At 43.5% G+C, this 21360-nt stretch overlaps 2 protein-coding genes across 3 annotated transcripts in view; one reads left to right on the top strand and one right to left on the bottom strand.

Moving 5' to 3' along the window:
* Positions 1–4713: 4713 nt before the first annotated feature.
* Positions 4714–10825, top strand: HPDL (4-hydroxyphenylpyruvate dioxygenase like). Of its 2 annotated transcripts, none has more exons than XM_068242527.1 (2): positions 4714–4763; positions 7843–10825. In XM_068242527.1, exon 2 carries the CDS (start codon positions 7863–7865, stop codon positions 9027–9029), a length of 1167 nt encoding a protein of 388 aa, XP_068098628.1. In that variant the 5' UTR covers positions 4714–4763; positions 7843–7862; the 3' UTR covers positions 9030–10825. The 2 variants fall into 2 exon arrangements, with proteins under 2 accessions (XP_068098628.1, XP_068098629.1); XM_068242528.1 differs by lacking the exon at positions 4714–4763 and adding an exon at positions 4866–4978.
* Positions 10826–12047: 1222 nt separating this feature from the next.
* MUTYH (mutY DNA glycosylase) overlaps positions 12048–21360 on the bottom strand; it is a 35883-nt gene continuing 26570 nt past the window's right edge. The window contains exons 11-16 of the mRNA XM_068239510.1: positions 17591–17684; positions 16346–16528; positions 16090–16235; positions 14424–14591; positions 12696–12746; positions 12048–12624 (exon numbers count right to left, since the gene is read on the bottom strand). Coding sequence (XP_068095611.1) covers positions 12511–12624; positions 12696–12746; positions 14424–14591; positions 16090–16235; positions 16346–16528; positions 17591–17684 — 756 coding nt within the window. The 3' untranslated portion in view covers positions 12048–12510. The remainder of the gene's footprint in view (positions 12625–12695; positions 12747–14423; positions 14592–16089; positions 16236–16345; positions 16529–17590; positions 17685–21360) is intronic.

The raw sequence follows: 21360 nt of genomic DNA, 5'->3' as shown, positions 1-21360 counted from the left end.
CCTGCAGCGTGTCACCGCAAGTACTGTCACGCAGAAAGTGTAAGCCATGGAGCATAGTGACACGCATGCGCAGATCGACGGGAATCCCAGTGACGTACTTCCTGTCTAGCAAGAAGTATGTCACTGAGCAGGGGGCAGCGGTATGCCAATGACCCGTTGGGGCCCGACGCACAGACTGCAGTGCGTTACCACAAGTACTGTGACGCAGTAAGTGTGAACGATGGAGCCATACCTCCCAACTTTTTAAAATAAGAAAGCGAGACACTTAAAGAGAAACTCCGACCAAGAATTGAACTTTATCCCAATCAGTAGCAGATACCCCCTTTTACCTGAGAAATCTATTCCTTTTCACAAACAGCCCATCAGGGGGCGCTGTATGACTGATATTGTGGTCAAACCCCTCCCACAAGAAACTCTTGAGTACCTACTCCTGGCAGTTTCCTGTCTGTGAACCTTGCTGCATTGTGGGAATTTGGGAAATAGCTGTTTACAGCTGTTTCCAACTGCCAAAAAAAACATGCAGCAGCTACATCACCTGCCAACAGTAAAAATGTCACCATGTAATAAATGTCAGACTGCAAATCAGGGATTTAAAAGATTTTACAATGGCCAAACACTGACTAAATCATTTATACATAATTATTGTAAAAATTAAGAACTTTTTTTATTACATTATTTTCACTGGAGTTCCTCTTTGAGCCGGAGTACCTGGTTTGAATCCTGGCCAGGATAGAATGTGCATGGGGTTTGTATTCCCTTTGCAGGTGTCCACTTGAGATGACTAAGCATGAATGATCATTCCAGGCAATGAAAATGTAAGGGGTGCACAAAGATTTAGGGCCTGGTACCAGAGCAGGATCATTGACAAGGCAACCTAAGCAACTGCCTGGGGCCTAGGGGGCATCAAGAGCCCCACTACCAATCTCCCACCTCAACTTACCAAAAAATATTATAGGAGGGAGTAAAGGCTAGTATGTTGCCTTGGGCCCCATTTCATCTTAAAGGACATCCAAGGTGAAAATAAATTAATGAGATAAGCAATTGTATCTGTGCTCTTCCTTCTAAAACTTTTTTTTAGTTATCCCATAGTTTAATTGTATATTTAAATCTACTTTTTACGTTTTTACTGTTTCATGGCCTCTTCTCAATGACACATTCATTGAATTATGCCAGAGCTAAAATCTATGAATTATTGATCGTTTTTATCTCTTTCCTGCTCTCCAAAGCCATTTACTGGCAGGAAGATGTTTTATGGCTGCAATTCCTTATCAGTGAGGGTTACGCTGTAGTCCGACCCGGCCCGACCCAGACAGAAATGGTCACTTGCATACCTGATGTTTAACTCTTTCAGGCAGAGAAAGAGAAAAAGGAACACGGCCTAGTTATTTGTGTGCTTGGCACTGTACATACACATGTCTATCTCATCATGTCACATGTCACCTCGGTTGTCTTTTAATCTTTTTCTGCTTGGTACACAGCATGCAATTTTCACTTCAGATCCTATTTTTCGATCAAGAAACTGATCAGATCTGTGAAAAAAAGTATACAGCCTACTGATTCCCAGTGGCCGGTCTCAAGCCCACAGGGGCTGTGAAGGGCTTTGTTTGGTTGGAGGGTTCCTGTGCAGATCATTAACCAGCTCTTGCATTTTGTACACTTCCATGTTTATGTGGCTGACAAATATTTGAGCAGGTTATCTGTACTGCACTTTACTCCACTGATGAGTACTGTGCTCTGTGATACCCTCCTGTAAAAGCATAGGAGGCCATGTTGATGAATAGTGATATATCTGGTTCATATAGTATATGCCATATTTGTATGTATGTCTGTATTGCAGTATTTCTGTGCGTACAAACCACCACCACTCCACAGTAATATAATCGTTAGTGCGTCAGGCCCAATATGTCCAACTGATATTTCCCAGGAAATATGACTGCTCAACAACTGATTAAGCATTTGCCTATTGACTAGTGTACCTGAAATGGGGCAGGAGAAAAAAAAGATACATACCTGGGGCTTCCTCCAGCCCTCTCCAGGCTGATCACTCCTTCATCGTCCTCACCACTGCCTGGATCCTCTGCATTTGACCCTAGAAAGTCCTCCGGCCTGGGGCGTACTGTGCATGGGCATCGCTCTCCTATCACCAGGAGAGTACTGCACAGTCGCAGAATGCTCCCTGCAATGGACCAGATTTCCTTTGCGAAGACTGGAGGACTTTCCAGGGCCAAATGCGGAGGACCCAGGCAGCGGTGGAGGATGATGAGGGATTGATTAGCCTGGAGGAGGCTGGAGGAAGCCCCAGGTATGTATAATTCTTTTCTTCTGTCCCATCTCAGGTACTCTTTATGGAGTGTATTGTGACCCAATCCCTAGCTCGACCAGGGGTTGTAGCTACAAAGCCATGGGCTCTTGTTCAAATTGTACACTGCCATCCCCAACAACAAAGCGGAAAATAAATGTCATGTAAAAAGATTACCACAGTTCAAAGTGATGGAGCAGAGTGGTTCGTACACGCAGAAGCAGACAGGCACCCACCCAGTATAACAAGTTAGAACTCTACTAGAGAAAAATATGCAGAGATAAACCATACACCACCACCAGGAAATGCAGCCTACTTAGAACAGATAGGAACACAGCGACATCTTGTGGTTGCTTTACTATACTGCAGCTTAAACTTATTCTGTTGGTACTGCCAACACAAAGCTCACCATTCTAAACAAAACCAGTAAGGGCTAAAACACACATGCAGCATTTTTGTTTTTGTTTTGCTAGCGTTTTCAAAATGCTCTCCCATTCACTTGAATGAGAATCGCGGTAAAATCACAGCCAAATTGGTGTGATTTTTCAAAATCGTGGCAAAATCGACATGAACAATTTAACTGCAATTTTTACTGAAATGGGAATGGGAGAGCTTTTTTTTCAAAAGGCTGGCATGGGACGGCTGCAGAGGGGCTGCAGGAAATGAACTGGCGCAGCGTCTATGAGACATTGGACGGTGGCCAGAGTCCCGAAGCCGGGACGTCCCGCAGCTAAAAGCGGGACGTTTCCCAGGACCTCATGCAGCCTGGGAGAGCCCCCCCCCCCCCCCCCCCCGAACACGGGACGCGTCCCGAGTAAAGCGGGACGTATGGTCACCATACTTTAAACCACATGGAAATTTTTAGTTTATTGAATGTGGTGGGAGAGCGGAGGTAGTTTGACAGCCCATACCATTGCACTGTTTTGAATGGAGCAATGCTTCAGTTATGAGGGGATTCGATCCCTCTCTGATCAGTTTCAGATCAGAAAGGGATTGACCTGTTTACCACATTGGGTGGCAATCTAAACGTTTATGGCCATATTTAGATTGCATGCCTCTGACAACCCATTAACTGTGATCAGATTGTTAATTTCTGTGAAGTGAATACTGGCTTGTGTGTAATGCCTGGTACACAGCATGCAATTTCTCATCAGATCAAAGGGCTGAAGCAATAATTTCTGATAAGTCTGATTTCCATTTGTTTTCTGATCACAAAATCTTTCAGAACATCGATCAGAAACCTGATCAGACCTGTCGGAAATTATCGATTAGACCCGTCGATCTGACGGGTAATTGCAGGGTGTGTGCCAGGCATAATAGGGCCTATAGGGCTTGATTCACTAAACCGTGAATAACTCATAGCACGGCCGCGCTAGCATTTTTGCGTGCATTTTCGCACGCATTCGCGATTGCACACGGAAATTCGCGATTGCGCGTAAAAATGCAAAAAAGCTAGCGCGGCCGTGCTATGAGTTATCACAGTTTAGTGAATGAAGCCCATAGTATTTAGATTGTACTAAGGGCAGAACTCTCTCACCCTTTTGTGTCTTGGAATTTGCTATACATTTTAGAAGTGACAAGACAATCTACTCCGTACAGGGCTGCGGATAGGGGCATAGCAATAGGGGTTGCAGAGGTTGTGGCCGCATCGGGGCCCTTGGGCCAGAGGGGCCCCGAAGGGCCCTTCCTCAACTACAGTATTAGCTCTGTATTGGTCCTGTGCTCATAATAACCACTTCTATAGATACTTTAAATAGTGGTAATTATTAACAAACTGCTCCCCATCCCCTTCTTGCACCTCTGACACTGTAGTTGCCATTGGCAGGTTTTGGTGCGCCGTATCAATTGTTATGTATTGTATAGAGTTCTTGGGGGGGGCCCATGTAAAACTTGCATCGGGGCCCACAGCTCCTTAGCTATGCCACTGGCTGCGGAAGATGTCAGCGCTATATAAATAGTAATACTAACATTTTGATATTCATGATACATTTGTCACTATAACAAATATGTCAACCAATTCTATATTATACCATTGTATTATTAGGTTTCCCATGTTTTTTTTTTTTTACTCTGTACAGCACCACAGCATATGTTGATGCATATAATAATAATAATAATAATAATAATAATAATAATAATAATAGTAGTCTAGAGAGGGTCAAGTCATATAAGAACAAGGTTAAGTCAATGACTTGTGGAACATTCCACTTCCGCGTACGAGGGAGGGGGAGAGGAAACAGAAGCTCTCCTACAAAAAACCTACGGCCTGAACAAACAATACCAGTATGACAAAGACAGCATAGAGACAGCTAATAATGAGCAGCAACAGACTTCACAGTAAAGTCCCTCTGTCTCGGGAGCCACGTGTGACTCCCCCTGTTGTGATCAGAATGGTACATCCCGGCAAGGTCTTACGTTACATTGAATGAATGAGTTTCCTCCCACGTGACTGTAACCCGGCAAGGTGAGGAGGACACGGGTGGGCTGGAGGGGGTGTGTAGATGATGATCGCCCCATAGACAAGACAGTGCATGTTATCTGTTCGTTACTGTAGGCAGGATCGGAGCTATACATTATATTGTTTTGTGCCTATAGCCACATTCTGTGTAAAGCACATACATTATTATAGAAGAAATACACCTCATGTTAGACGACCTGTAGCTTTACTATATGCAATAGGTATTCACATTATTATTATACTATAAAACAAATGTACAACGTAACATGCCATCTGTAAATTACTGTATGCTGCATAGAACATAGGCTATTATATAACAAATGTACATCAGGTAACAACATAGCTTTCGCCATGTATTATAGACCGCCATATACAGTATAGTACTGTATTTAGAAGTATATAAAATGCATGTAAATTGCTCTGTGGCAGTGTGTAAATAAATAAGGAGTACATAATACAAACTAATTACAAAAATGAATATAATGTAGTGTATTCATGTATGGATGGGACAGCCAGGCTCGCAAGGAACACCATATATGACCCCCTACAATCTAACTTCAAGAAGCACCACAGCTGCGAAATAGCCCTACTCCAGATCTGCAGTGACTGCTCATGGCCAGAGACAGAGGCCAGTGTTCCCTCCTGATACCGCTTGATCTAGTGGCTTTTGATACAGTTGATCATGAAATATTGGCTGTGAGTACTGTGGCATTGATGGATTCCAATGGTTCTCCTCCTCCTTGGCTGGCAGAATACAAAGGGTAGCCTTGGGGCTTGGGGAAAGGAAAGGTCCTTTCCAACTCCGTACTACTAAAATATGGAGTTCCCCTGGGCTCAGTACTATAATAATAATAATAATAATAATATATATATATATATATATATATATATATATATAACAATAATACAATACTATTGCCTTTTGTTGTTCACCCTATACATCCTGCTGCTCGGAAAAAGCATCCAAAACACGGTCTGACATACTACTGCGATGCTGATGACACCCAGCTATATTTGTCATTCAAACCCAACATGACAGACACCATTCCAAAAATAAATACATGCTTAGCTGAGCTTCAGGAGTGGATGAATGACAGCCGGCTTAAAACTAAATGCTGACAAAACTGAGGTTCTTGTCATCAGAGGCCAGCACCTAACAGTAAAGTAGCTCCAGACACAGCCAGCACCACTGAGGTTAGGGAACTCAGACCTTACTAGCTCAACACTGTGTGCAGTTTGGTTTACTAACTGATGTGGAATTAAACTTCAGGAATCAAATTCCAACTGTCCTTCTTTCACCTAAAGAATATTGGAAAAATTAAGCAACTCGTTCCTCCGGAGTATCCTCCAACCCTAGTTCACTCCATCATATCACAGCTGGACTATTGCACGGTCCTCTATGCAGTCCTTCCAAACACCGCCTGCAGCTAGTACAGAATGCTGCCAATAACAACTGTTAACAAACCAACCCTGCCATTGCCACATAACACCAATCCTTTCCTCACTACACTGACTACCCATAAAATGGAGAATCGTTTTCAAAATTAGCATGCTAACATTCAAATCTCTACATGACCTAGGCCCCAGATACCTAAAAAGATTTGTTGCAACTGCGTCACACCTCCCACAGCCTCAGATCAAAAGGATCTAATAACTTGACCACCCAACTTTAAAGTTCACTAGAGTCTAGAGTCCAACAAAAAACCTTTAGAGCCAGAGCTTTCTGTCATGCAGCCCCCACCCTTTGGAATGCCTTGCCAAATTTCAAGAGAATCCGAGGCGAGGTTCTAACAACGAAATCCCCATACAGATGCTGGGTCTTCCTATAGAGCCCAGCCTCTGTTGCTATTCAGGGGGAATCTGAATAGCAACAGAGGCTGGGCTCTATAGACAGACCCAGCCTCTGTATGGGGATTTCGCTGTTAGAACCCCACCTCAGGTTCTCTTTAATCAAGACAGCTCAGCTCCAACCCTGGACGTGTTTAAATCAGAACTGAAGAGCCACCGGTTTAGTCTGGCATTTATGATCACAACTTTTCCACTCTACACATCACTAGCTTATGTGCTTTGGGTTCTCAGGGAGAAAAACGATTTACAAATGTTTTGTTGTTGTTGTACAGTGATCAGAGGATAAGGTAGGAGAGTAGGCCCTAACCATATGAGCTTGCAGTCTCAGGCGGTGGGGGGGGGGGGAGTCAAACTCAAATACACAGTGGGACAAAATTTAGAACTGGGATGTTTTAAATTTTGATGTCTAGTGTGAAACCCTCCCTCCCCTATACAGTTCCCTGGTGTGTAGTGTGCCACCCTCCCTCTCCTATGTAGTTCCCTGGTGTCTAGTGGTTCTCCCTTCCTCCCCTATACCGTTTCCTGGTGTCAGGGGGCTCCCATCCCTCCCCTATACAGTTTCCTGGTGTCTGGTGGCCCCACTCCCCTATACAGTTCTTTGGTGTCTATTGGCCCCTCTACATCCACCGTGTAGATTCCCTGATGGTGTAATGCTTTCCTCCCCCATCCCACATATAGAATCTCTGGTGGCCTAGTAACCTTGCATAAATCATGAAGTAATATCACATGCGAGTTGGCTAACATTCAAGTATGGTGAAAACACCATGTCCTCACCCTTGGCTCAAAGTTCAGTTGTTTGTGGGCCAAACATAATGCTAAGTGGGTAAAACACCTGCGGGCCTGATTTGGCCCACGAGCCAGAGTTTGACATGTATGATCTGAGGGGATAATGGATGGACACAGGAGGGAAGGGGAGCCAGTAAGCTGTGGTACAGAGTGACGCACGCTTGTACACATACACATACTGGTTTAACCACTTGCATGTGTACCAAAAAGAACTGTCTACAAAGCTGATAATGCTGTCTAGGTGCCTATTGGGAAGAGTTCTCCTCACTTCCTGTTCTGGAGATGCAGTAGAAAGTTAAAGCTAATCCCTTCAATGGGAAAAAAATCTGATTTTTCCGTTCTGTTTGGATCAAGAACCATAACGTTTTACATCCTACTTATTTTTTCATTACAATTTAATCGTCTTGTGCTTATAAACAACCAAACTCATGTCATTATCTCCTCTTTGCAGAAAGCACTCCAGTCCAAAGCATGGCAACCCCGCTGATCCGGCTGAGCCACATCACTCTGCAGGTCTCCAACTCCCAAAGGATCATCTCCGACCTGGTAACCAAGTACAGATTCAGACCCTTTGCAGCACGTGGTTTGGATGGCACATCCCCGTGTCAAGTGGCTCTAAGAAATGGAGGGGTGGTGTTTATGGTGAACGAAAATAATTCATCCCTGCTTTATGATTCACCAGTTCCAATCCCATCACCAGACTTGGCGAGCAACGTAAGTTACGAGGTGGATAATGTTCCCAATCTGTATCGGCGATTGGCAGATAAAGGCTGCCATCTTTTAGTACCACCCACAGAGCTCCATGATGATGACGGGTCCATTACTTACTGCGTGGTAAAATCTATAGTGGGAAACGTGAACCACACGTTGATTGACCGCACTCGGTATTCTGCACCTTTTCTTCCTGGATTCCAGCTTCTTCCCAGCCAGAGCGATAGCGCCTGTGCAGGCGTTATGACGGATATAGACCACATCACATACGCCTGCCCACGAGGAAGCACCCCACGTATCATGGACTGGTACAGGAGGTGCTTTGGATTCCAGCATTTCCCCCTCTTTGAAGGAGAAGAACCTGATCGTGGATTTGAAATTAGTGGCCCTCAGATTGGCTTACGCTTGACCTCTGTAGAGTGCTCTGGTCATAGCAGGGTGGGTAAGATTGTATTGGCTGAATCATTGCCACAGAAAGGAGTAAACCAGATTGACCAGTTCCTGCAGCATCACAGTGAAGGTGGGGTTCAGCATGCTGGCCTCTCTACCCCAAATATCTTTACAGCGGCCTCTGCATTAGCTCAGAGTGGAGTCCTATTTGCTGGACAGCCTCCATCATACTACACGGACCCCCTGAAGCGAGCTGAGATCCTTGCTGCAGGGCTGGAGCCCAAGCAGCTATCACAGTTTGGAATTTTACTGGACTCTGCCTTGGGAGAAGGGGAGTTGGCTGAGAAGGACAGAAGGATCTTGTTACAGATTTTCGCTGAGCCACTTTTCAGCAAAGACTCCTTCTACCTGGAGCTGATTGAGAGGCGCGGGGCCCAGGGATTTGGGGAAGGAAATATTCGGGCTCTTTGGCGCTCCATGCAGGATATTATGGAAGATCTCAGCCAGAAGAAACAGGAAGGGGCAGCAATTCAATGACATCCTTATTATTGTGCCTTATTAGTAACACTCCACCCAAAACTAATATACATTTCACTGTTTAGTAGTTGCTGCTAGGATGTTGAAATATCTATTGTTTTCTTATCTGTCTCAGGGATGCAAGTGTTGAGATTTCTGGCCCCCAAAGTTCTGCACACCTACCATTATCTTTGTGTGGGGCCGTCGTTTCCCTCACTAAGTTTGTAATTTACAGTATTCTGTATTTTAAAGATTGTAACTGGGAATTTCTCAGGACAAGGAAGGTACCCAAAGGTGGGGGTACAGATATACAGTAAAATCCCCTTAAATTAAAGGGACCTGGCCAAGTAGGTTACTACAAAGTCCCTACTACCCGGCACCAGTGATGTCGGATGCATGTGCATGCTTGAGCGCAACCCCCCCCTCCAAATACTCACTGAGCCTCTAGCGATGTCTTGTAGCCTTCCTGTTGCTCCTTTCTGGAAGCCGGCGTGTCACCTGACCTACATCGGGTCACGTGCCATTCTGGGAGCCGTGCATGGAAGCTGCTAGGAGCTACAGGAAGGCTAAAAGACCGTGGCTGGAGGCTCGGTAAGTATTTTAAAGTCTGCAAACTCCCCCAAAAACCACCCAAACAAAGTCCCTGTTATCCCCTCAGGCATGCCGGTTAGTTGAGACTTCCAGATAACAGGGACTTTGCAATATATCAGAATTGGTCATGCAATGTATATTCATACAGGTGCAAGGTTGGGACCTGAGCACTGAATTTACTATAGCCAGAGGTTTACTATAACGAGATTCTACTGTACTAACTGCATGATTCCCAGAATTAAGCCAGTGCCGGACATCAAACTCCACCTACAACTGGAATATTGCTTTTGCTTATGAAATAACTTATTTAGACTGACCGTTTACATCTGAGCTCTCCCCTTTATACATTTTTGCAACGGAGAAAAGAAAACATGAAAATGATTGTTTTGGGGTCCACATGGCTCTGATAGTTACTAATGCAGAAGGATTTAAAAATCATCACTTCTGTATGGAGTGCAGTACCTGAAACCTGCCTTCCTCTGCATCCCTGCATGGACAAATGGGGTGTGCTTCTTCACTCCAGTGACTAGATGGTGCTGTGGTTTTGGAAAGAATATGATGTGCATCAGAAATAAGACATGGCTGGCATAGCAGGGATGCTGGGGATGTCCTGGTTTTCATTACTTCTCTTTGAATTAGCTGTCATTGATGCCTCACAACCTACCGAGTTTCCCTACAAGCTGTCCTTATTGCTTAGGCACATGCAACTAGTAATGTGATAAGCAGTGCAGAAGAGGCCCCACCCTTATCTTGTCACACCGCTGCATGCAGGGTTATGATTTGCTGCTGATAAATGGAGATTACTCTTCATGCACACATAGGTCATTGCTGGTCAATACATTTAGGCAATTAATGTGTGAACCAGGTTGCATTTTAAAGCTATTATACAGTAATAATCTTATTTATTATTGGGTGAAATTATGGTCAGACCATACTCATGTAAAGACTTCCCAGCTGTGTTGCTTATACTGTATATTTATATTCAAGGGCATTAGTATGAAAATGATATTCTGGTGTATACCGTACGTTGATATTCTGTCCATTTTTCTTCCTTGTATCATATTTATGTGACAGTTGGTGAACATGGCAGAGGGTGTCTGTTGGAGATAACAGTAAATTACGATACATGTGTAAAGAAAAAAAAAAAGATACTTGAATTCTGTGTTGTGTTTACAGCAGTCGATGTTGTGCATTAATATTTTTCAATGCAAATTTTATGACAAATACATGAGTATTACTCTTCTGAACCTATCGCTGATTTCCTGGCTCATTACTTGGTGTGTCACTGACATGGAAGAGGACATTTGATTTAATGGGCTGCTCCTATTGGGATAGTGTGGTCACACAGCTATCAATTCTTTGCAGTATAATAACAAATTGATAATAAATAAAGGAAGCCTAAAGTAAGTTGGCCAGTTCAATTTACCTGAGGCTTCTTTCAGGCCCCTGGGCCCTTGCGATGTTTTCGCTTTTCTCCATTTAGCCGCTCTCCCCTCCAAAAACTGCATGCATGGCCCCAGGCCTCAAATGCGCTCTCATAGACAGGAGTGTTCTGCGCTTACGCAGTTAGTAAAACTTGCAACTGAACATTTGCAGAATACTCTCGGCCATGGGAATCGAGGAGTGTTGTGCAGCCCTGCGCAGTAGCCTGTGACTGGCCCAGTCAGCCAGCTTTCAGAGGGGGATAACGGTGAGAGACCAGAAGGACTACAGGGAGTTGGAAAAACCCCAGGTAAGTTAAACTGTGCATATTCCTTTCACCTCAAGTACCCTTAAAAGGAACCTGAAATGGGTGTTGTGGGTGTGTTTATACTTACCTCAGGCTTCCTCCAGCCCCATTAGGTGCATTGTGTCCCACGCCGCCATCCTCAGCAGCTCTCTTCTCTAATAAATCCCGCTGGTGATCCGGCCGTGCTCTTCTGCGAATGCTTGGCTTGGTTGTGCGCACACTCCCGCCGCGATCCGGCAGTCAGGAGTGTTCTGCGCCTGCACATTAGTGCTGCGCAGGCTTAGAACGCGCCCAAGCAAGGGAGGCGCAAGACTGGCTGGATTACTAGAAAACAAAGGGCCAGAGAGGACAGTGAGGGATCCCACGCACCTCCCTCCCACATTGCAATAGAACAAGCCGCTAGCCTGCAGGCTAGAATCACGTCTGTATAGTGTCGGCCCTGCAATGCTGCCCAAGGCGACATGCGTCAAGTCTATTTTTGAAAATAACCTCTTTTTGGACTGCCAGTTTACCTCTGCCCCTCCCAAGCCTCCTCATGCGACATCCTCTTGTGCCTAGGCACAGACAGGAAATAGAAATTCAGAATATGCATTTTTACAGATACTGAAAATAGTAATGATAGTTGTGATATACTGTATGTGCCCTATTGATTTTTGTGAAATGTTATTTAAGATACAGATAAATGCAGTCATTTTTTAACCAGAATCATGTACAGCAAATTTTAAAAAACAAAAGCCTTTTATTAAAAAATACTGTATAAAAATTTATGAAAAAACTTTACATTGATATCCATTATGTTGTCAAACCACAGCAGACACCTGACAACATTTCATCTTTACAGGAAATACGTGTCCCAACCTTCCCCAGAAGTAGTGACAGAACTAGAAGTAGAGACAGAAAGGCATGCTGGTGTTAGTAGTCCCTTAGGAGGTAGTACTGCACAGGTTGTACCACCTTATTATAGTCAAGTATTCAGAATGTCCTTACTTGCAGTAGCATTTCCATACCATGATTATTCGGCAAAAGAACTTGAATGTTAAGGGATATAGCAGTGGGGAAAGGGAAGCCATGACATGATGTCACAAGTAAAATGCTTGCATGTGATTGGACACTGTGCAAGAAGCTAGTTCCTGTGCAGGGGATCAGAGGTCAGTGATGTCAGCATACTCAGCCTGGCAGGGGTCACTTCTTGCTAGCGGGTGTAAAGAAGCTCTTTATCGTCCTCTGATTATCTGGCTCTGACTTAATCTTCCTGGTGGCCACTTGCTTGTCATCGTTTCTCTTCCTTTTCTTGCTCTGTAAGATGGAGATTGTCATAGCCATAACAGAATAATTGTGGAACATGCAGGTATGTGGACATCACTTACTGTTTCAGAGACTCCCCGCAACATGCTCTTACTCTCGCACAGCTTTAGAATCTGGGATGTAAACAAGAAGAAGGACAGTGTTCAGGTGTTGGTATTATTATTATTTAGTACTTATATAGCACTGCCATCTTCTGCAGCACTGTACACAGTATATTGTGTTGTCACTAACTGTTCCACAGAGGGGCTCGCACTCTAATCCCTACCATAGTCATATGTCTATGTATGCATCGTGTAGTGTATAGATTGTAGTTTAGGGCCAATGTTAGGGGGAAAGCAATTAACTTATCTGTATGTTTTTGGGAAATAGGAGGAACCTCACACAGACACAGGGAGAACATACAAACTCCTTGCAGATAGTGTTCTGGCTAGGATTCAAACCGGGAAACCTGTGCTGCACAAAGAGAGTGCTATCCACTGTGCCACTGTACTAAGGCTTAATCATTGATTGGCTGTTTCCATGTCGCCTGCCTGTGTTCCTCCTTAGTGGTCAGTGTAATAATTGGATGTTCCTGTGTCCCCCTACATGACTAGTATTATTGGTTGTTCTTGTGTCCCCCTAAGTGGTCTGTGTACTTAAACAAGAACTCTAGGATCAAAAAAAGTAAGGCATCACAGCATAGTACATGGTTAGTGGATTTCCCATAGACAGGTGACCTTATAAAAATAAGGCCTTTAATTACTTGAATTTTGAACTGAAAATGGTGGCCATATGATCTATGTGATCATGGTAGGCTATGAGTGCTTGCTACACACGTACAAGGCAAGTTGCCCGGAAGGGATCGGAACTTGATCCTTTGGGTGGCGCTGTACGGCCGAGGCTGAACAGTAGGCATCTCTAGCTTGTTGCTATATAGGGGAGGGAGTAAGAAGGCTGACTGAGAGGCACATGAGAAGCATTACTTGGCGGGTGGGGTGAGTGATAAGAACAATGCTCTTGGCCGAGTCGATTAACTGGGCTGATCGCTGGTCAAGGTATGGTGGGCCACTGTACACACGCTAGAGTCTCAGCTGAATGAGTTGTTATCCGCTGCCTCTACTGAGTTTTATTTAATGTATGTATGAAGTTTTAGAATGCTTTGGCAAACCAAGTGTTTGCTGCCCGGTCAGCTGATGGATTGCACTGTACATAGTTGGGTGATGTCTGCACGAGAGGCAGCCTGAAGCTACATACAGAGAACAGTTAGTAATATGTACATACACTTTCTGATGACTCTCGCTGGTGACTGGCTGGATTAGAAAAGCATGAAAGTCCAAACAAGAGCACTCCATACACGGTATATCATCAGTGCATTCACGGCTTTGAGAATGGGGTCCTAGTGGCTCCACAACACTGGATATTTCTGTAGATAAACTTCTCCTTACAGAGTCCTTTTTTTAGACTTTGAAGCTACGTACATATACTAGATTTTTTTTTTTTTTTTTTATAATTTGAGATGATCATTTGACAGTCTAATGTCTGGACAGGTTTCCCACCACACTGTTGAAGACGTCGGCCTGACTGCTGCTGTGAGGCTATGGTTATCCCTGCAAAGAAACGTCTCCCACTTCCCTGTCCATAGAGAGAAACAGGCTATGTGGCAGCAGCCAAGCAGATTGTCTGTACAGCTGTCACCTGGCATGGTCATGAACAATACTCCTAATGTGTGTGTAGAGGCTTTGAAACTGTAAGCAATGACAAAAGCATGAAATGCAAGAGTCATATATCTTCACACCAAGAGACCTGCTCACCTTTTTCATGGCAGTGGGGACAGCAGCCTCCAGAAATTGTCTGTGTGTGACCCAGCGACATGCTGGCTGCTCAGACTCTTCCTCCTTTATGGAGAGAAACTCTGTGCGGCCCTCGGACAGGAAATAGACCAGATACGTCTGATTGATGTGGGAGAAGATGTGGACAACCTGCAGATAAGAGAAGATTTTCTGTTACTGGGATCCATTTCCTGATCCCTGGAAAATATTGATGGTCATGTCTAGGAGAACTTCTGGAGAAGCATTTGATCAGTTTGGTCAGGTGATAGAAATGTAATTCTGTGATTTGCAAGTCATGCTCATGTGCTGAAGCAGGATGTGATCGCAGCAACTCAGAGCTTTGCAAATCTATCAGCTGATCAAACAAATCACACACTTCTCCATGAGTTTTCCTAGACATGATCATCACTACTATGGAACATAAGTTAGCTTACAAACATGGCCTGGATTTAGTAAAATTTGTCTTATTAGGTGCTTAAAGGATATCTTAGCTGAGGGTGGGGGGTGGGGCTTCTTCCAGCTCCTAGCAGTCTATTTTGTCCCTTACTGTAATTCTGCTACCTCCCCAAGGTGCCGCTGTCCCCTCCAAAAGATCCCACAGCTGTGCCCGTGGGCTACTGTGTATGCACGTCCGTATACCTCTCGATTGCATGCAGTTGCACAGATCACAAAGACTTAAACTGCGCAAGCGCTGAATGCTCCAAGCCACAGTAGCCTAATCGAGAGAACTGTGGATGCACCCGTGCAGTAGCCCGCGAGAACAGCTGTGGTCAGGGATCTTTTGGAGGGAACAGCGCCACCATGGAGGGCAGCAGAACCACAGCGGAGGTCTTGATAGACTGCTTCGGGCTGGAAGAAGGAATTAGGGATATCCATTCCTTTCCAGCTTGGATATCCTTTAAAGAGGACCTCCAGTGAAAGAAAATAATGTAATAAAGTGCTTAATTTTTACAATAATTATGTATAAATTATTTAGTCAGTGTTTGCTCATTGTAAAACATTCCTCTCCCTGATTCACATTCAGACATTTATCACATGGTGACATTTTTTCTGCTGGCAGGTGATGTCACTGGAAGGAGGAGCTGCTTGCTTTTTTAGCAGTTGTGATTTCCAACAATGCAACAAGGCTCCCACAGTGTGATGTCAGTACCTCAGTGCTGTGAGGAGCTGACATCACACTGTGGGAGGGGTTTCACTAAAAAAAATCATCCATACAGAGCCACCTGATGATCCCTTTGAGAAAAGGAATAGATTTCTCATGGAAAGGGGGTATCAGCTTCTGTTTGGGATGAAGTTCAATTCTTGGTTACAGTTTCCCTTTAAACTTACAACCCTTACATGGGTCATGTTGCACCTGATCAAAGATTGCTGAAAGGTTAAAAACCTTGTGCTTAAAAATGTGCACTTAGTAAGAACATTTTTTTAGTCCTAATTCTGGTCCATGTTTTCTATTTATTTTATACAAATACTAAACTTTTTGCAAAAAGAATCAGTTTTGCAAAATGAACATTAGAAGTGCCCAGTGCAGTGGATTATGGGCCATTTACAAGGGGCGAAAGCTAGGAGATACTTAGGTGAATAAAATAAATAGAAATGTATGTGGATAGACAGAGGTGAAAAAAAAAACTGCACTGATGTTGTGTCTTACTTCCCCGATGAACTGCAGCTCTTTCCCCGGAGTCTTATGGCTGGTGACTTCCTGCATACGGAGGCCTAAAATATCTGCTCGCTCCTTTTCAGTGCAGTCCTTTTCCAAAAGCATGCTGGGAAACTCCCACATCCCGGCTAGAAGACCTAAATCACCAGACAGCAGAAGGGTGTCAGAGCAGTGTGTCATTAACATGCTGGATCAGAAGGCAAAAAGATAATGACATCAGAGGTGACCTTATTGCTTACAAAAGTACCTGTCTTTGGTCTCTGTACCAACAAATATTCTGCTTCCCCCAGCTTGTTCTGTCTTTCCACCACACAAGTCAGCGTCTGCTCCACCCGGGATGCTTTCTTGGCAGATTTGCGGGGAAGGTTTGCCACGCCCAAACTGCTGTCCCAAGAGTCACTTGATGGGAGGCAGAGAGGACAAGAGGGAGCTGCAACAGAAAGCTGCATTGTTATATTGGTGTTGCAGAAGGTGAGAACTTATCACAAATGAAAGTGTCACTCTACTGACACCTGATGTTTGAGTATTTGGAATACATACCTCCTAACTATGAGAAAGAGGGACTTTTAAGCCATGCCCCTGATCACGCCCCAGTCACACATAAGAATTCATAAGAAAAATATGCTGTTTTATAATTCAAACCACACTGGTCCTTTCTATCCTGGTTCATTTTCCTTCATATTAACATTTTAAAATTAATAATATATTAATTTAAATGATGGGAATAAAGTTTAAAGTCAATCACACACATTGGCCTTAATTTATAATGCATTACCGCATGCGGGAATGCTGAAAACAGCAGACTTTCCCGAGCACTTAGCAATGTGTAGATTCATAAAGGCTGTTACCGCATGAAAAGCTACAATTACCGACCAGGGAGATAAATTACCGACATAGCTGAAGTTACCTCCAACACATGTCAGTAAATTCTCAGCAAATGTCAATTCATAAAGCCTTCAACAAGTGGTAAGCCTGACGATAGTTACTGACACCTCTGGTGAGGTCTTAAAATACCGACACCTCTGGTGAGGTGTTAACAATGCAAAGTGCAGGGAGCCGAAAGTCTGTGAGTCATCTGTGCAGAGAGCTGTCTGTGAGTCACCTGTGCAGGGCAAAAGAGAGATATCGCCACACTTCTGCTCTACCGCTCAATGGGCTTCGGTAATTTACCGAGCTTCAAAGGCAGCTGGGAAAATCTTTATGGATTAGCACACAGACCGAGAAAATACCGAGTGCTGTATTTTCCCTCCCAGATTTTATTTTATCGCACTGCTTTTATGATTCGAAGCCATTGTTTTAGTAGAGAAATATACATTTACATAGAAAGAGGGACAAAGTCCTGAAAGAGGGACAGGGCTCCCAAAGAGGGACTGTCCCTCTGAAATAGGGACAGTTGGGAGCTATTGGAATATGCCAGAGGTTAAAACCACTTTCAATTCCTTCAATCTTTAAAGTGAACCTGTACATATCAGTCTATCTAGCTGGCACTCACCACATTCTTCAATGTCAAGAGTGATAGCAGGCCGAGTGTCAGCACTTTTTTTTTTCACAAGTTTATTGAGATTCGATGTAGAATCCTGCTCCACCTACAACAGAGAGGTAACTTATCAACACACTCCATACAAACTACTTCAACATCATCATTGTGTACAGTCATAATCATTTCTAACCTCGTCTGTTAATGTTTTCCTATCTGTTAGGCCCCGTTCACACTGCACGCGTTTCCAGCCGCGTTTTGGAAACGCGTGCAGGTGGCTGATACGCACGACATCAGACATTGCATAGAGTGCAATGTCTGATGTTCACACTGCATGCGTTCTGGACCTGTGCGGTCCGGGAACGCATGCTGCATGCATTTTTTGTAAAAACGCATGGCTGTCCCATTCACTTTTCAGTGATGGGATCAGCCACGCAACGCACACAAACGCGGATGGCGTGCGTTGGTACGCGTTGCGGTCCGCACGCGTTCCGCACGCATGGCCATCCGCGTTTGTGATGTGAACGGGGCCTACCTCCATCAGCAACACTCTTTTCTCTAAAAGACATCATGAATGCAGCAGCTAGACTTATCTATTCTTCTTACAACCTTCTCCAAGTCCCACTGCATAAGCATTTAAAAAGGCACAAAAAAAGTATTTTGGTACTTAGATGGTAGGATCTGGATCGCATAGAGCAGTCCTGAATCCCATAGAATGGCCCTTTCTCCATCCTGTAGTTCCAACACTTGTGAAGTTCTTTGACCAACTTGGACAAATAAGCCTTTTGCTCTGATCGGGTAGTCTTCAGAGGTACATGCATCCCGAGTACTTCCAAAGAAGAGTGGATTCGTACTGCACATGTGCGAGTCTGGGCTTGCACATGCACAATACGCATGCACCCATCTTTGGAAGTACTGGGGGATGTGAGTTCTTCCAGATATGGCTGTGGAGTCCTGCAGGCATTTAACTTCACCAGGGGGCATCAGTGGAATGAGGAGATGGAGCGAGACCTGGGAAGGCTCTATGGGATGCATAGTATAATTTTTTTATTTTTTTAGCTGCTTCACATGTACTTTGAGGCCTGGAACCCACTGCACAACGCAATCGCTAATCGCAAGCGTTTGGTATGCGCGTTTTACCAGCGATAACTGAAGCGTTTTCCGGCGTTTTTTAGAGCGTTTTTTGCAAAATGATGAGCGTTTTGTCAGCGTTTGCGAATAGCGATTGTAGCAAAGCGTTTTGCTATTTCATTGGTTCTTTCAAATTATGTCAGTTTGGGCCAAGATTTAAAGAGAAACACAGACCAAGAATAGTACTTTATCCCAATCAGTAGCTGATACCTCCCTTTACATGTGAAATCTATTCCTTTTCACAAACAGACCATCAGGGGGAGCTGTATGGCTGATATTGTGGCTGATATTGTGTTGAAACCCCTCCCTCAAGAAGCAAGAAAAGTAGCTACTTTGTGAAGTTTACTGTATGTCAACCTTGCTGTATTGTGGGCAATAGCTGTTTAATTTCCTTTGCAATGTGCAAACAAAAAAGGATTAGGAACATCACCTACCAGCAGTGAAAATGTCACCATGTGAGAAATGACATAATGTAACTAATGGAATAAACACACTTGACAATGGTTACTCAATATATGTCATCAATATATCTTATAATTTAGCTGTAAATACACGCAAAAAATAAAACAGGCCAATATGTTATTCTTCTTTTTAATGTCATGTCAACTAACACAATCACTAAAACAGGAGTTTAGTTTACTGTAACAACTGTACAAGAAATGTTGTAAACAAACCAGCAGTTTGTGGCCTTACAGGAAGTATAACATGCATGTTTACTTGCATGCTTGCATAAAGTAGTAATTGTTGTTCATATCGATTGTTCTTGCATAATAGAAAGAAAGATTATGTTTTCACATATCTGTTTAACATTGCAACAGTAATAAAGGTGAAGTTAAGTGAGAGGTATACGGAGGCTGCCATATTTATTTTGTTGTAATCAATACCAGTTGTCTGGCAGCCCTGCTGCAGTAGTATCTGAATAACACAAGAAACAACCATGCAGCTACTGTACTGAAGTCTGATATTAAGGTCATCAACCCCTGATATGCTGTTTGTGTGTTTATGGGCTATGGTTAATAGTGTTACAGGCAGATTATTAGCAACTGGCATTGATTAGTTTGCAATAAAAATGGCAGCCTCCATATCCCTCTCACTTCAGTTGTCCTTCCATGTCAAACATTGTTTTGTGTACCAATATGTACGTTAACATATGTTATTTTTTTATAACCATGGTTTTCAAGACACTAATTATTGTCCAGATGTCATATATACAATATTGATTGGTATTACAATGTTATATTAATAAATAATAGAACAGTAACATCCAAAAAAAATAAAAGTCATGGGCATCATATGTACGCCCATTAAGGCCAAAGCAATAACATTGTAAACACATAGTGATTGTGTCAAACTCCTAACACACAACTCATTTTCATCTCGTGATAGCAAATCCATAAAACATGGTGCTTTTGGGGCAGTATTGTCACTTGTTGGTTGAGGCCTTCTTGGTGCAATATCGGTATATAACAGTGGTTCTTGGGTTGGCTCATTATTGGTTGGTTGTCCTTGGTAAGGGGGGAAATAGGCCATGTTGCTTGGGGGCCTATATGGATAATTTTGGTAGGTATACTCATTTTCAGGCGGATAATAGCGGTGATGGTATGGAAAGGTGCCATATGGTGCTTGCTTGTGATATGGTGGAATTGCCACTGGAGGGGATGGTGAGGGTGTTGAGGATGAAGAAGAGCTCTGTGATTGTTCAGCAGAGGTAGAGGGTGTAGTTTTGATAGCTTTTTTAACTAGATCTATGATCGCCTGTCTGAGATCTAAAATTCTATCCTCTGGTACTTTTTTCATGTATGGGACAAGACTTACTGCAAAATTGTAGTGATCGCAGCTAGCATGATGTAAAACACCTACAGCTTCCTGCATAGAACTTAATACACCACTTTCAAAACTGCTTTGTGATCTGCCACCTCCACCTTGTCGCCTTCCTCTGCTTATTTGTTTTGTCTGTTTTGTAGTGGAGGTAATAGGAGGCGCAGGAGACAATACAGTAGCACTGCTACTATGAGACATATCATCACTTGGTGTGTCTGAGGTGCTTAATAAAGATACAGTAGTATTTCCCCTGTCTTCTTCTGCATCTTCATCATCAACTGTCAACACAGGATCAGCCGGCATGTTATCTTGTGTCCTATGGAAGGACAAAGGTTGTTAAGTATTGCAAGTGTGAACAAGAAATGTATTGAGAGATGTGTGTGTTGGCCTGTACAGAAAGTGAATGTATGTTGAGAATAGTCAAAAACAATTATACATTACTTACTCCTCCAATTCCATACATGGTCTTAAAGAGGAGCTGTTAGGTATAAGGTCTCAGAGAAAATAAACACATATATCAGTAGCTAAATATAGGCTGTACTTACATTACATATGCATTTCACTGTCCACGTTTGTACTTCACAGAATTTTTATAAAGTATATGCAGAGAATGATGCTCCTGACAGCTCATGGCAGGTTCCATGTTTTTCTGTCTTCTATGAAGCCAATTGTGTCGTCATGTCCTCCCTGCTTCCTGATCACAGAAAAGCTCGTACTGAATAACACAGTGTGCAGTGAATATTAATTAGCCATGTGGCTAGGAACAATAGCTGACTCCTGCAGTGTGCTCTGCCGGGAGATTTATCAGTGCTACGCGCTGGACTGATTACAAG

Source organism: Hyperolius riggenbachi, chromosome 6, assembly GCF_040937935.1.
Source record: "Hyperolius riggenbachi isolate aHypRig1 chromosome 6, aHypRig1.pri, whole genome shotgun sequence".
In the NCBI taxonomy this organism is placed as follows: domain Eukaryota; kingdom Metazoa; phylum Chordata; class Amphibia; order Anura; family Hyperoliidae; genus Hyperolius; species Hyperolius riggenbachi.
The sequence above is the reverse complement of the archived record's forward strand: the minus strand, read 5'-3'. Positions and strand labels throughout refer to the sequence as shown.